The sequence below is a fragment of the Lepidochelys kempii genome, chromosome 8 (assembly GCF_965140265.1).
Source record: "Lepidochelys kempii isolate rLepKem1 chromosome 8, rLepKem1.hap2, whole genome shotgun sequence".
Taxonomy (NCBI): domain Eukaryota; kingdom Metazoa; phylum Chordata; order Testudines; family Cheloniidae; genus Lepidochelys; species Lepidochelys kempii.
The window spans coordinates 2,077,566-2,089,394 of NC_133263.1; the positions used below are offsets into that span (position 1 = coordinate 2,077,566).

Sequence of the window (11,829 nt, forward strand, 5' to 3'; positions counted from 1 at the left end):
CCAAGCACTAGCTAACACACACTCAAAGCATCCATCTTAGACAGATGGGTTACTGTTGTTGTCCCTGTTACACAAATGGGGAAACTGAGACAGGGAGAAGTGACTCACCCAAGGCCACACAGTGTGAGTGGAAGAGCCGAATTTGAACTCAGGAGCTCTGTGTTCTTGCCTCTAGACCACGCTGCCTTTCAAGACTCTGACTCACTTTATATGGCTGGCGGTTTCAAAAGGCCACTACACATAGACTTGCATGTTCTGTTCTTTTCTTAGGGAGTCAGCAAGTTTTTAGTCTTTGAAGAATTACAGTTACATTGTCACTTTTTTAATGAAGTGACCCTTCATGAGAAGCTCTGGCAGACAGCACAGAGTTTGCTTTCTGCTTTATTTGTTCTATATTTAGAGCCAATTCTTAGGACTGAGAATCTTCCCAGGAACCAGGTATATGACTGTGAGCTGGGATTTCGGGTATAGAGGATTGCCTACATGCTGTTTGTGACCACCTCTGTTCCAGGCCTGGTGTAAATAAAGCAAGTTACGCTTGGAGTATATGAGACTCTGAGGAACTGACCTTTGTGGTCCAGGAATTCTGCAGGTCATTCAGAAGGGAGGCGACGTTGATGTCAGAAGAGGCAGCAATCTCAAACATTTACACTTAGTTGAGGGCAGAGGCGCTAGCCATGATCATTAACTTTGGACCAGCGGGTTTGGCAATTCACACAAGCTGATCATGAGCCTCCATTGGTTTCAGTTAGAATGTGTCTAACTGGTGTGTTTTGGCAATTTCAACACGTGCTTGCTTTTCAACATTTTTTTCAAGTTGGGAAATTCATCTACACACTGACCCTCTCCCCTGAAAAACTTTGTTTTTGACAAATTGGCATTTTCCAATTAAAAAAATATTTCATCAAAAAATTCCCAACCAGCCCTAATCTCATCCACACTAGCCTCTGGAGGTTTGCCTGACCCTACTCCTAATGGCAATATTCCATTTGCTCCTGCCACGTTGTTATAACTGATTCCAAAGGCATCTTCCCACAGGCAATGGGGTTATATTCTGGGATAAATCCCCTCTTTGGCTTTGAGTGCATTTTTATAAATATTGGACATGCTTCCCTGTCATCATAAAATGTCCCAGCAAAGGTTTGAGGGGCAGCTCATCTCCTCTGAACAGGAATGGTTATATTTTAGAGGAGACAGGCAACATCCGATTTTCGTCTGGCTTCCCGGGCTCGGTTAAATGCACTGTGGTGAGTCACTGCTCCTTGTTCTCTGTTGACAAAACTTTCTTTCTCTCTCTTTCCCTTTCGAACACTCACACCCGTTCCGCTCTTCTGATGATGATGATCTAGGGCAGTGGTTTTCAACCTTTTTTCATTTGCCGACCCCTAAAAAATTTCGATATGGTGTGTGGACCCCTTTGGTAACCTTAGACATAGTCTGTGAACCCCCAGGAGTTCACAGACCACAGATTGAAAAGCACTGATCCAGATTCTTCCCAGACTCATTCACCTTTCAAGAGGTGCTTGATTTCTCCTGTCTCAGAATGTACTGCTGCCCTTTCGACCTGAGTGGTTAACCGAGATTCAGGGCCTTGCTGGGTTGTTTCTGTTTAGGTGGAGAAAGGGATTACATTAGTCAGCTATTTCTCTGGTGCGAGCCTGTTTATTTATAATCTACAGAGTCCTGTTTTGCTTAGTAGAAATAATCAGCAACAGGCAGTTTCCTTGCTCAGTTTCCAAGCCTGCTCCTCCAGCCAGCCATGTCCCATAAGGAACTCTGTCCTCTGCTCCCACTCGGGACCACTCTCAATACTGCTTCCCTCTCTGGCTTCTGTTTTTCTGTCTCGCACATGCACAGAACTACAACCAATCCATCCCCTCACCCCTGCATTTGCAACCAGTTCTAGGGAAACCCCGCAACCCACATGGCTTAGCGCTGATCATATCTTGCTGTGTGGCCCAGTGCCTTGGGCAGTGGCCTCCTATTATTTCATGGCCTCAAGGGGCTTAATTGCTCCTTCCATGGAATCTGAAAGAAGGGTGGTTAGCACACCCACTGGTTTTAACCAGCTCTGTAATTGATGGATGCCATTAACATCTTCCAGCATAACAACACCCCCATCTCAGCTCTGCTCATCATTCCAATGGAGTTTAATATGCTAACTCACTGAATGAGTTATTTGAAAGGAAGAAATGACAAATGATACCAGGTTAGCTGTTTACATATATTTCCATGTGTTTTTCTGTCTGGCCATTTCACAGATCAATGTTACTCCCATTCAAATCTCTTTGGAGCTTTTCTCTCCCTCCCTCCCCCACAACCCTGCAATTTCCATTCAGCTAAGTAGGCAAAGCACGTTCAACGGGCTCCTGAAGTGTGTCTGTTGTTTCTGTGAAGTCTGCTTATTGGGACAGGCTTTGCTCATTCTGTTCTAATGGGGAATTCATCAGGGTCACCACGCTTCCAGCCTCCACAGAAGCTACCAAAGGGGTCTTTTCCAGCTCTGTCTCCTCTGGTGCTGCAGGAAGGGTTGAAGGAATCAGTTGGAGGATGAAGATGAGATGGGGACAGTGAGTGAGCCTCTGGAGAACAGGTGAAGGAACTTCCCACCGTGTTGCACTTCAGATTTGAGTTCTGGGGATCAGCAAAGATACATGGCATAACACTCAGCCATTGTCTCTGCCAGAGACAGCAGGATGTGGCTTCCCCACTTCTGAAGGTGGGAAAAAGAGGAGAAGGAGACCAGGAGCCTTAACCCCTCCCTGCTCCACCTCAGTGTGTTCCTGCTCCTTTGCCTAGCCTATACTCTGAGGCACAGTAGAAATGAAGCCACTGTTAGAAGGAGCATGAGTCAGTGGAGACTCCAGGACGCTATCATCAGACACAGAGGTGTGGGTGGGGTTGCCAGAGGGATGGAAGCATGAGGAGCAGCAAAACACCACACCCATGGAGTTTGGTTTGATTAGCCGGTGTCACACATCTCTCCTTGCCTTTGATGGGAAACTCTGGCAGGGTATTTAATTGAATCTGGTGCCTTTTAAGAGTTGGGGTTTGCCTGTTTTCTTTGAAATATAATTATCACTGCTGGTGGAGCCAAGAATGCTCTTAACCCTTTGCTGAGATGCTCTCCCATGGTAGGGGAACTTTCCCCAAAGTTTATAAAAACTTCACCAGAGCAGCACAGGCCAGGAGAGGAGATGTCATGACAAAAGTGTGCACTGCAGGGGTAGTGCCATGAACTGAGAGATGGGAGCTGTGATAGATGGAGGTGGAACCCCCAGGAAGCCCCTCTCATCCAGATCCCAGACAATCTGTCCACACCATGGAACCCAGACTTTATCTGGACACTGGCTGTCTGACGCAGGGTAAGAGCAGGTAGGGTTTTAGACAGAAGAACCTTATTCAACAGAACTTGAATCTTTCTGTGCCCTTGTCAGCCAGCAGAGAAAGTGGTTAATGCTGGCTCCTTGCATTCTCTGGTGCAGCATGTGAATGCCTTTTAGAGCCATTAAGAAGAGGAATACAACAGTGTTTTGTCATACGCCCCTCCTGAAATGTTCTCGTGGGTTCATCTGAACCCAAGGCATAGCGAGGAGAATGGGGAATGGGTGTTGCTAGCCTGGGGATGTTTGTGTTGTGTCCCAGAGGATCTTTGAGCAGGGCAGGGCTGTGAAGAAGGGATGGTTGGGTGTGCTGCATTCTCGGGGGTGCATGGTGCTGGTGCTCGCAATGAGGCCCGTGTCGCTGGGTAGAGGGGTAGGGGGGGTGTGGTGGTGCTTGCCCTAACCTTCCATTTCCTTATTTTAAAAGTGTGTGTGAGGCACGTTGATGTCTTGACCAGCCTTAGCGGGCACCCAGCTCTGGTTTTATGGATTCATTTATACTGAACAAGGAAACAGCACAAATCTCTTCCGTGTTCTCTGCTAATTTCCAAATGTCCTCAGCAGGAACGACGGAAGCTGAAGGTCTCTGGCTCGGTAAATGAATCCGACTCTGCCCCATTGGCGCTGGGAGTGAAAACCAGGGCAGGACATATCTGGATCGGCTTCCTATGTCTGTCAAAATGTACCCCGAGGGAGTCAAGGCCGGGCATATTTTAATGGGTTTTCCATACACATCAAAACAGACGCTGAAATCCAGAGGGCCAGCACATTTTGAGGAACTGCCCATTACCATCAAGCATGTACCGCTCCATTATGTGGCCAGAAGCTGAGATGGCACACAGGTCCATCTTGATGCCATGCACATTTTGACATGATAGTGTCTACAATGGCTTTATGCCAAATACCAATTTGGCCTCTGTGAAGGCATGAAACTTGAGTAGGGGAAGCATCAGCTACACTTGTACTTAACCACAGCTGCCCTCCCTTGCTTCTCTTGGCTGGCAATAAACAAGAGCAGCTCACAAGAACATCTTACAACTTGCTGTACTGATGGAGACACCATTTGTAAAGGAGCTCTCCCAACTATTCCCATATCACCAAGAGACCATCATCTGCAGTCTCCGATGCAAAGCTGCAGGTTAGATGCGGTTTCTAAGAGCCACAAGTTACTCACCATGATGAACTCTTCTTCTTTCGCCTTCTCTTCTGGACACCATCTTGATTTTTTCCTGGAAGAATTGTCTCTGTCTGTCCATCTGTCTAACAAGCCTAGGCATTTGCATCCTGCCCATCACCATGGTATTGGAGTCCATTGGGTCTTGAGCTTCTAGTGAGAGACAAGCAGGAATTCCCTCCCCATTCTCCAAGATGTTATGCCCCATGTGCACAGACACATTGCCGGTACCTCAGCATCTCCTAGGAAGCCCTGCTTCAATTCCAGGAAGGGCATGAAGTTAAGATCTCTCTACAGTTCCCATCCCACCTCTAGGATGGTATGAACACAAACTTTGACACCCAAAATATCTCTCCTCCCAACTCTGAGGAAAAAGGAAGGGGATAGAAAGAGTACTTGTGCAGTCAAACTATAACATATGGAGAAGAGGTTACAGGCAAAAGTCACATTCCTCTCCAAAGAATTGCTATTCACTGGGTTGCTGGAGACTGAGAACTCAAGGGGCATCAACACGGAAAGATAGACCATTGTACTGGAAACTGCTAAAAAAAATCTTTGGTCATGTCCTTCCACTTGCACTGGGGGACTTAGATAGCCCCGGCTGGTAAGTCCCAACCTTTAATGGAGCATTCATGCTGCCATGGGGAAGGTGAGCAAGATCAGTTCAAGGAGATACAGTCATTCATATTAGTGTAAGCGGAGTCAGGATGAGCTCCACCCTGACATCTGGTGGTGAGGTGTGGCAAGTTGTGGAAAATAACTTCAGGGTCCGATCTCATTTGCATAGGCACACCCACCCCGCCTAGAATGAGGCCATAGCTGCCCAATGGTCACTTTGGCTGTTGTGGGATCCCCAGTGTCTCTGTTATTGGGGCGGGAAGAATAAATTGTTATTACCCTGATTATGGGAACTGTGCTTGGAACTGTACTGGGCCTTTTGTTACGATGGAGGGACTCACCATCAACTAAGTAGCACTCGCTAGGCAAGGGCCATGGGTTCCAAAACTCTGAATTGAGAGAGGCTTGAGATAGATATTAGTAGCTGGTGGTGTGGGCCCCTTTGTGAGGGCTTGCAACACCAATTGCACCTCTGTCTCTCTCCACTGTGGAATGTCAGAGCTAATTTTGGGTCTATTAAGAGTCTTGCTACAGGTACTGTGTTGTATTCACTTTGGCCTTAGGGTGCACCAGCACTAAGGCTCCCACTACTATGAGCGGAAATCACTGAGAGCTGGAATCACTGAGCACTGTGTCAAGTAGTGGGGAGCCGGAAGATCTAGAGAGCAGTGGTGCTGTTCGTGGATAGGCTGGCTGAGCCGTTTGTGAGATGACAGAGCTGTGCAGCGCGGAGCCGTTTGTGAGATGACGGAGCGGAGCCCTGTGGGGCAGTCAGCTTCAGGACACGTAAGGTGCCCCTTGCCTCTTCCCCCCCCCCCCCCCACACACAGGCACATTTTTAGCCAGACTGGAGAGTAACACTTTGCAGATGAACTTTTGAACTCTGGGGCTGGACTTTTTGGACTTTGGGTGATTTGTGGATTGCTGGACTCAAGAGACGTTTGGGTTCTGGGACTCAAGAACCCGAGGGAAAGGATGTGGCCCAATTTGCTGGGGTGGGTCTTTGCTCATGGTTTGGTTAATGAACACTAGCTGTGGTGTTTCCCCAATTTAATGCTGATGTCGTTTACCTCATGTTATTAAAGATTCTCTGCTACACCGAGACTCCGTGCTTGCGAGAGGGGAAGTATTGCCTCTTTGAGGCGCCCAGGGGGTGTGTAAGATTTTCCCAGGTCACTGGGTGGGGGCTCGAGCCAGTTTTGCATTTGCTTTGATGAGAGGGAACCCCTGTGCACTGAACCCGGCCCTTGCTGCTATCAACTTGGCCTGGCAGAAGGGTTACATTAGTATGATTGGTTTTATCCTAAATAGCTCTCAGAGCTTCTCGAGGGTGCCCAGCATCATGCAGGGTTGGGCCCTAAGTCAACACTGGGCTAAACCTGTCCCACAAAGTGGCCCAGCAGACTGGAGCACAAGGCTGAGTTGCTGGGTTGCTCAGGAGGTGCAGACCCAAAAGCAACAGCATCTCCCGAAAGCTGGCTGGCTCGAGAGAAGATGCTGATGGGATTTCATCATGTCTGGCTGAGCAGAGAACTGGGCACAGCTCCCAGGCTTCACAAGGAGATGAAGAGTCGGAGCATCACCTGAGTTCTGGCAGTTCAATGGTGCGGCACCATCACAAAGCTGTCTTCAAGATGGATTAGCTGGGCAAAGCAGCATCTCTCCTGTGCACGGGGATCTCCAGGTGCCACAAAATCTCCTGGGTCACCCCATCACTGCAGCTGCCGCAGGGCGCACAACTGGGGGAAGGGGACAGAACCAAGATCCTGGAATCTCACTACACTGGAAACAGCTTCTTGGGGTCACAGGCCATTGGAATGAGTTAGACCTGCCCTTTAGCTCCTCAAACTAAACGAGGCACCGGCTCCGGGCAGAATACGTGCAAGATCAGGACAGCAGGACCGTCGCTTATGGTCAGCTTTCCCCCTGCTGCGGGGACCGACTGCAGAGTCTGGCCGGAAGAGGCTGGTAACACAGGTGCTTTGCTGGCTCGGTGCCTTTAACGTGCAGCGTGACGAATATGTTCCACACTCACAGTCCTGACAATCAGGAATGTCCAGGTTCGGCTGCCCATGTGCGCCATGGTGAGCACTCAGCTCACATAACTACTCCATTATTCACCAAATCAAGGGTGTGACTTTTCCTCCAACTTATCCTGGAAATTTGTTGTGGAGGAAACATTGTTCACAGCTTGGCATTCCCACTGAGAGCTTTGCTTCCGGTTGCCGGAGTTGTGAGTGAGTATTTCGGGTGAGTCACAATGAAGGTGGGTTCTCCGACACCCTATATATAGTGGGGCTCTGTGTGTGGGGTTTACTGAGGGAGCAGAGCACCAAGAGCCCACTGCAGACCAGACAGCCACGTCCGCCATGAAGATAACAGGGGCCGTTCTGCTCTTCGCTCTGGCACTTTGCTGCTTCTACTCAGGTGAGTCACTTTGGCTGTAGCCTGTGCTGAACCCTGCCCTATCCCCGAAAGGATGGGGCCAGCCTCACTCTCATCTCTATAGGGGTTCGCACACCCCCACAGTGGCTGATTCCAGGAGCAGCTGGTTTATTTCTGAGATGCCGCTGCACAGCCTGGACATTGAGCAGCAGGCTGATTCCAGGAGCGCTGACCTCCCTGCACGGATCCCAGAGCTCGGAAGGGCTGTTCTCGGGCTTCTCTCTGGGCTGGGATCTCACTGACTCTGCCAGAAACCAAGGCAGCTCAAAAGATTCACAGCCCCTAGAAAACAAACATCCATGGAATCCCCTTTCTTTTGGAATTTCTTCTCATCCACGGTTCTAGTTGTTTTCTGATTATTTTGTTGGGGACAAGAGGGTTGGTTGGCAGTAAAATTCTTGATCTAGTTGCCTACATAATTTTAATTCCTGTCATTGTTTATTATGAAACTCCACAAAGAGGCCATTAGGTAGGGTGACCAGATGTACCAACTTTATAGGGATACTCCCAATATTCGGGGCTTTTTATTATATAGGCGCCTATTTCTCCTCCCCTTCCCCCCAGTTTTTCACAATTTTTATCTACTTACCCTACCATCAGGAGTCAAAAATTCCCACCCTGGATCAGACCAGGCACCCTTCTACCCAATCTCTGTTTCCAACACTAGCCTGTGCCAGTGTATTTAGAGCGATGTACAAGGCCCTCAGCAGTTCTGAGGGAAGCTTCCCACAGGAAAAATTTCTTCTTACCTTGTATTACGTAGGAGTTGCTTTATACCCTGAATTAATCCAGTTCAACGATACTTTATTAGCATGACAAGATCTATGGCATTGCCAAAGTAGAAAGCGGAGGATTTAGATCCTCTCCAAACATTTGGTTTTTTGGGGTTAATTCCCATCTTGTAATGCTGGATGATCCCGTTATCCATAGCTCCTTAATACAGATAATCGTCACTTGGGGGGCTGAGTTCTTAGTCAATTGGATAGAGTTTCATTAACAAACAGAGTCAGACCTGTTCAGAATTAAACGTCTCATTAGAATTGAGTAATTGTTGATGTAATTCTGTGCTATGGCTTAACTCTGAAGAAACACTCAAATAATGGAGGTTTCAGAGTAGCAGCCGCGTTAGTCTGTATTCGCAAAAAGAAAAGGGGGACTTGTGGCACCTTAGAGACTAACCAACTTATTTGAGCATAAGCTTTCATGAGCTACAGCTCACTTCATCGGATACGGAGCGAGAGAGAGTCAAAAGCTGCTGAGGTTTTTATGGATGCCCGTGAGATCCTGGATCCTGCAAAATAGCTGATGAGGCACAACCGTTAGTGTTCTGGTATTTTTCAGACAGTGTCAATGAACGGACCAGACAGGGTCCGTGACAGAGCGTGCAGTGTTATGGTCACACCATCCAAACGGATGTTAGAGTAAAATGTAAAACTCTCTTTCTGGATGCTTGTAATGTACTACGACATGAAGTTCCTGGAAAAGTAGGAAACTCCCCAGCCTCCCGCAAAGGTGAGGGTGAGATCCTGTAGAGGAGACACCTGTCTAGAGTAGGATCACTCTGGAACGTCCCAAGAATGTTTGCCTCTTCCTTCCTCCGTTCCTCCTTTGCGACGTCAATTCAGTTAATACAGGTATACAAGAGCTGACATCCCTAGTGGCACAGCCCCATACCAGAACATTTGAAAAGGCTCTGTACCAAAGTAAAGAGAGAGACTTGGTCAGAACTCGGGACATCAATAACCCCAGCACCAGGATGGGCGAGAGAATCTGAAACAGTCTCATTCTGTCTGTATGCTTTGTTCCAGATGCTGCTGGCCAGGCTGGTAAGGTAAGTCGAACTCTCCCTGTTCATTAATAATCACTTTCCCCAGTCTCTGGCTTGTAACATCACAGGGACCATGATCTCTGGGTTAGAAACATGCTAGAACTCATGACTCAAAGCAGAAGCAGAGTCTACCTCGTGCCCGAGCCAGGGGGGAGTGAATATCTGGGGCTGAGAATCCCTGGGTACATCTACACTGGAACAAAAGATCCAGGGCCTGGCCATGGCTGGACCGGCTGAGCTGACATGGGCTCAGGGGGCTTGGGCTGCAGGCCTAAAAATTGCAGTGTAGATGTTCGGGCTCTGGGATCCTCCCCCCTCGTGGGCTACCAAAGCTCGGGCTCCAGCCCAAGCCCAAATGTCTACACAGCAATTGTACAGCCCGAGCCCAAGTCAGCTGACCTGAGCTAGCCAGGAGTGTCTCACTGCCGAGTAGACGTAAGCCATGGGGTCAGAGTGATGGATTCCATAGACTATTGTACAGGGCAGTCTGTGATGGGCCTGGGGGAGACATAGGGAGCAACTGAGACAGAACAGAGGAGGTGACGGTATGACAAGAGCATGAGGTTTTTTATTTATGAGCATCTGCTGCCTGTGGAGATGCTCTTTCACTCACATTCTATATGATGTAGGTTCAGAAGCGTCTCTTAGACCAGCCTGTACCCCTATGTTCACCCCTTTAAGAAGACTGTGATAAATTTTGTACAAAGTATGCAGTGTAAGGGATCATTTGAAAACTCATAATGTGCTGAACATTATTGTCCTGTTAAGTCTGTGAGACACCATGGTATGTAAAGTTATAAGATTCTACTGTATAAGACATGTCCCCAATCTGGGGAAACAGTCATAAACCAGAGACAAAAGACAAACTAACACCTCAGCCAGGTCTCCACATAATCAAACGGACCATCACGTGGTTAAGGGGCCATTCTTTGGCAGCAAAAAAGCTGTGAGCGAGAAATTTACTTGTTGGCAAAGGAACAGCTGGAGGTTCCCATCCCTACAAACTTTCTGTCGCATGAACCCCAGCTGGAGATGATGCTCAAAGAAGAGGGAAAAATATAAGAATGGGGAACAAACTCCCCAAGTTACTCCTCCCTTTCTCTCTGCCCATGACATCAACAACACCTGAAAGACAAGGAAAGTAACAGTGGACTGAGGGAGGGGTCCTGGCGGAAATGACAGCCAGTAAGACTGCTGAAGCATTTGGTGAGAGAGACCTTTTGCTTTGAATTCACTTAGCTGGATAAGTCAGGCATTAGTGGTGTTTTGCTTTTATTTTCTTGTAGCCAATCCTGACTTTGATGCCTCCTGACTTGTAATCACTTAAAATCTATCTTTCTGTAGTTAAGCATCTTGTTTTATCTAAACCAGTGTGTTTGGATTGAAGTGTTTGGAAAACTCCATTTGCGACAATAGGATTTGTGCATTTCATTTTCTATTAATAAAATGACAGACTTTATAGGAGCTTATATGGTCCAGGAGGGTGCTGGGCAGTACAGAATTCACACTACTGGGGGAAAGTCTGGGACTGGAAATTTGCTGCTTTTCCCCTGCAGTGTAATTCAAGAGTGGCTTGCTAAAGGACTCATACAGTACAGCTCGGAGTAATTTACATGCTGGAAGCTGTGTGTGAGTAGGAACAGGAGTGGTTGCTTTCATAGCAAAGCAGAGTAAAAGGCACCCCAGGTTGGAGGATTGAGGGGACACAGCTGTTCATCAGTCCAGATTGTACCCTGGGTAATGTCAGATTAGCATCTGATGCCTGCGGAGATGCCCCTTTGCTCACACACCATGTGATGTGGGTTCAGAAACGTCTCTTACACCAGGGAGACGGGCCCGGCTCCTCCTGGCAGCGAGAGGGGAATTGGGAAGTCAGTTAATCAGAACGTCAGTAGAGACTAGGGACAGGATTAGGTACTGTGACCTCTGGGGGCCAGGGACTGTCCCTTCCTCTCTATTCAGAGAATGCCCAGCCCCATGGGCGAGTGGGGGCATCGGGGCACTACTGAAATGCAGACAATTACTGTAATAGCAATTCTAATGTTCCTTGTAGGGTTTCTGCAGTGAGTACAAGAAGCCTCCGGAAATCTGCACCTTAGAGTACAACCCGGTCTGTGGCACTGATGGCAAGACATATGGAAACAAATGTGTCTTTTGTGGAGCAGTCTAGTAAGTATCAGAATAAAGGGCCCACTAACAAAAACTAAAATACAATTGTGAGGTAATTCAAGGCCCTGCCTGCGCCCATATCTTTACTTCGTAGAGGCTGGGTCGACTTCCTCAGTGTAATTTTTCCTGTCAGCAAATAAGCTCTGGTGAATTTGACCTCCTGGGGCCTTGACAGATGCTTTGCTCTCTTTGGCCATCAGGTTGCAGCACTG

At 48.0% G+C, this 11,829-nt stretch overlaps 1 protein-coding gene across 1 annotated transcript in view; it reads left to right on the top strand.

Annotated features, from left to right (window-relative positions):
• LOC140916426 (ovomucoid-like) overlaps positions 1-11,618 on the top strand; it is a 33,919-nt gene extending 22,301 nt beyond the window's left edge. The window contains exons 8-10 of the mRNA XM_073358075.1: positions 7,442-7,602; positions 9,429-9,451; positions 11,502-11,618. Coding sequence (XP_073214176.1) covers positions 7,442-7,602; positions 9,429-9,451; positions 11,502-11,618 — 301 coding nt within the window. The remainder of the gene's footprint in view (positions 1-7,441; positions 7,603-9,428; positions 9,452-11,501) is intronic.
• The last annotated feature ends 211 nt before the right edge of the window (positions 11,619-11,829 follow it).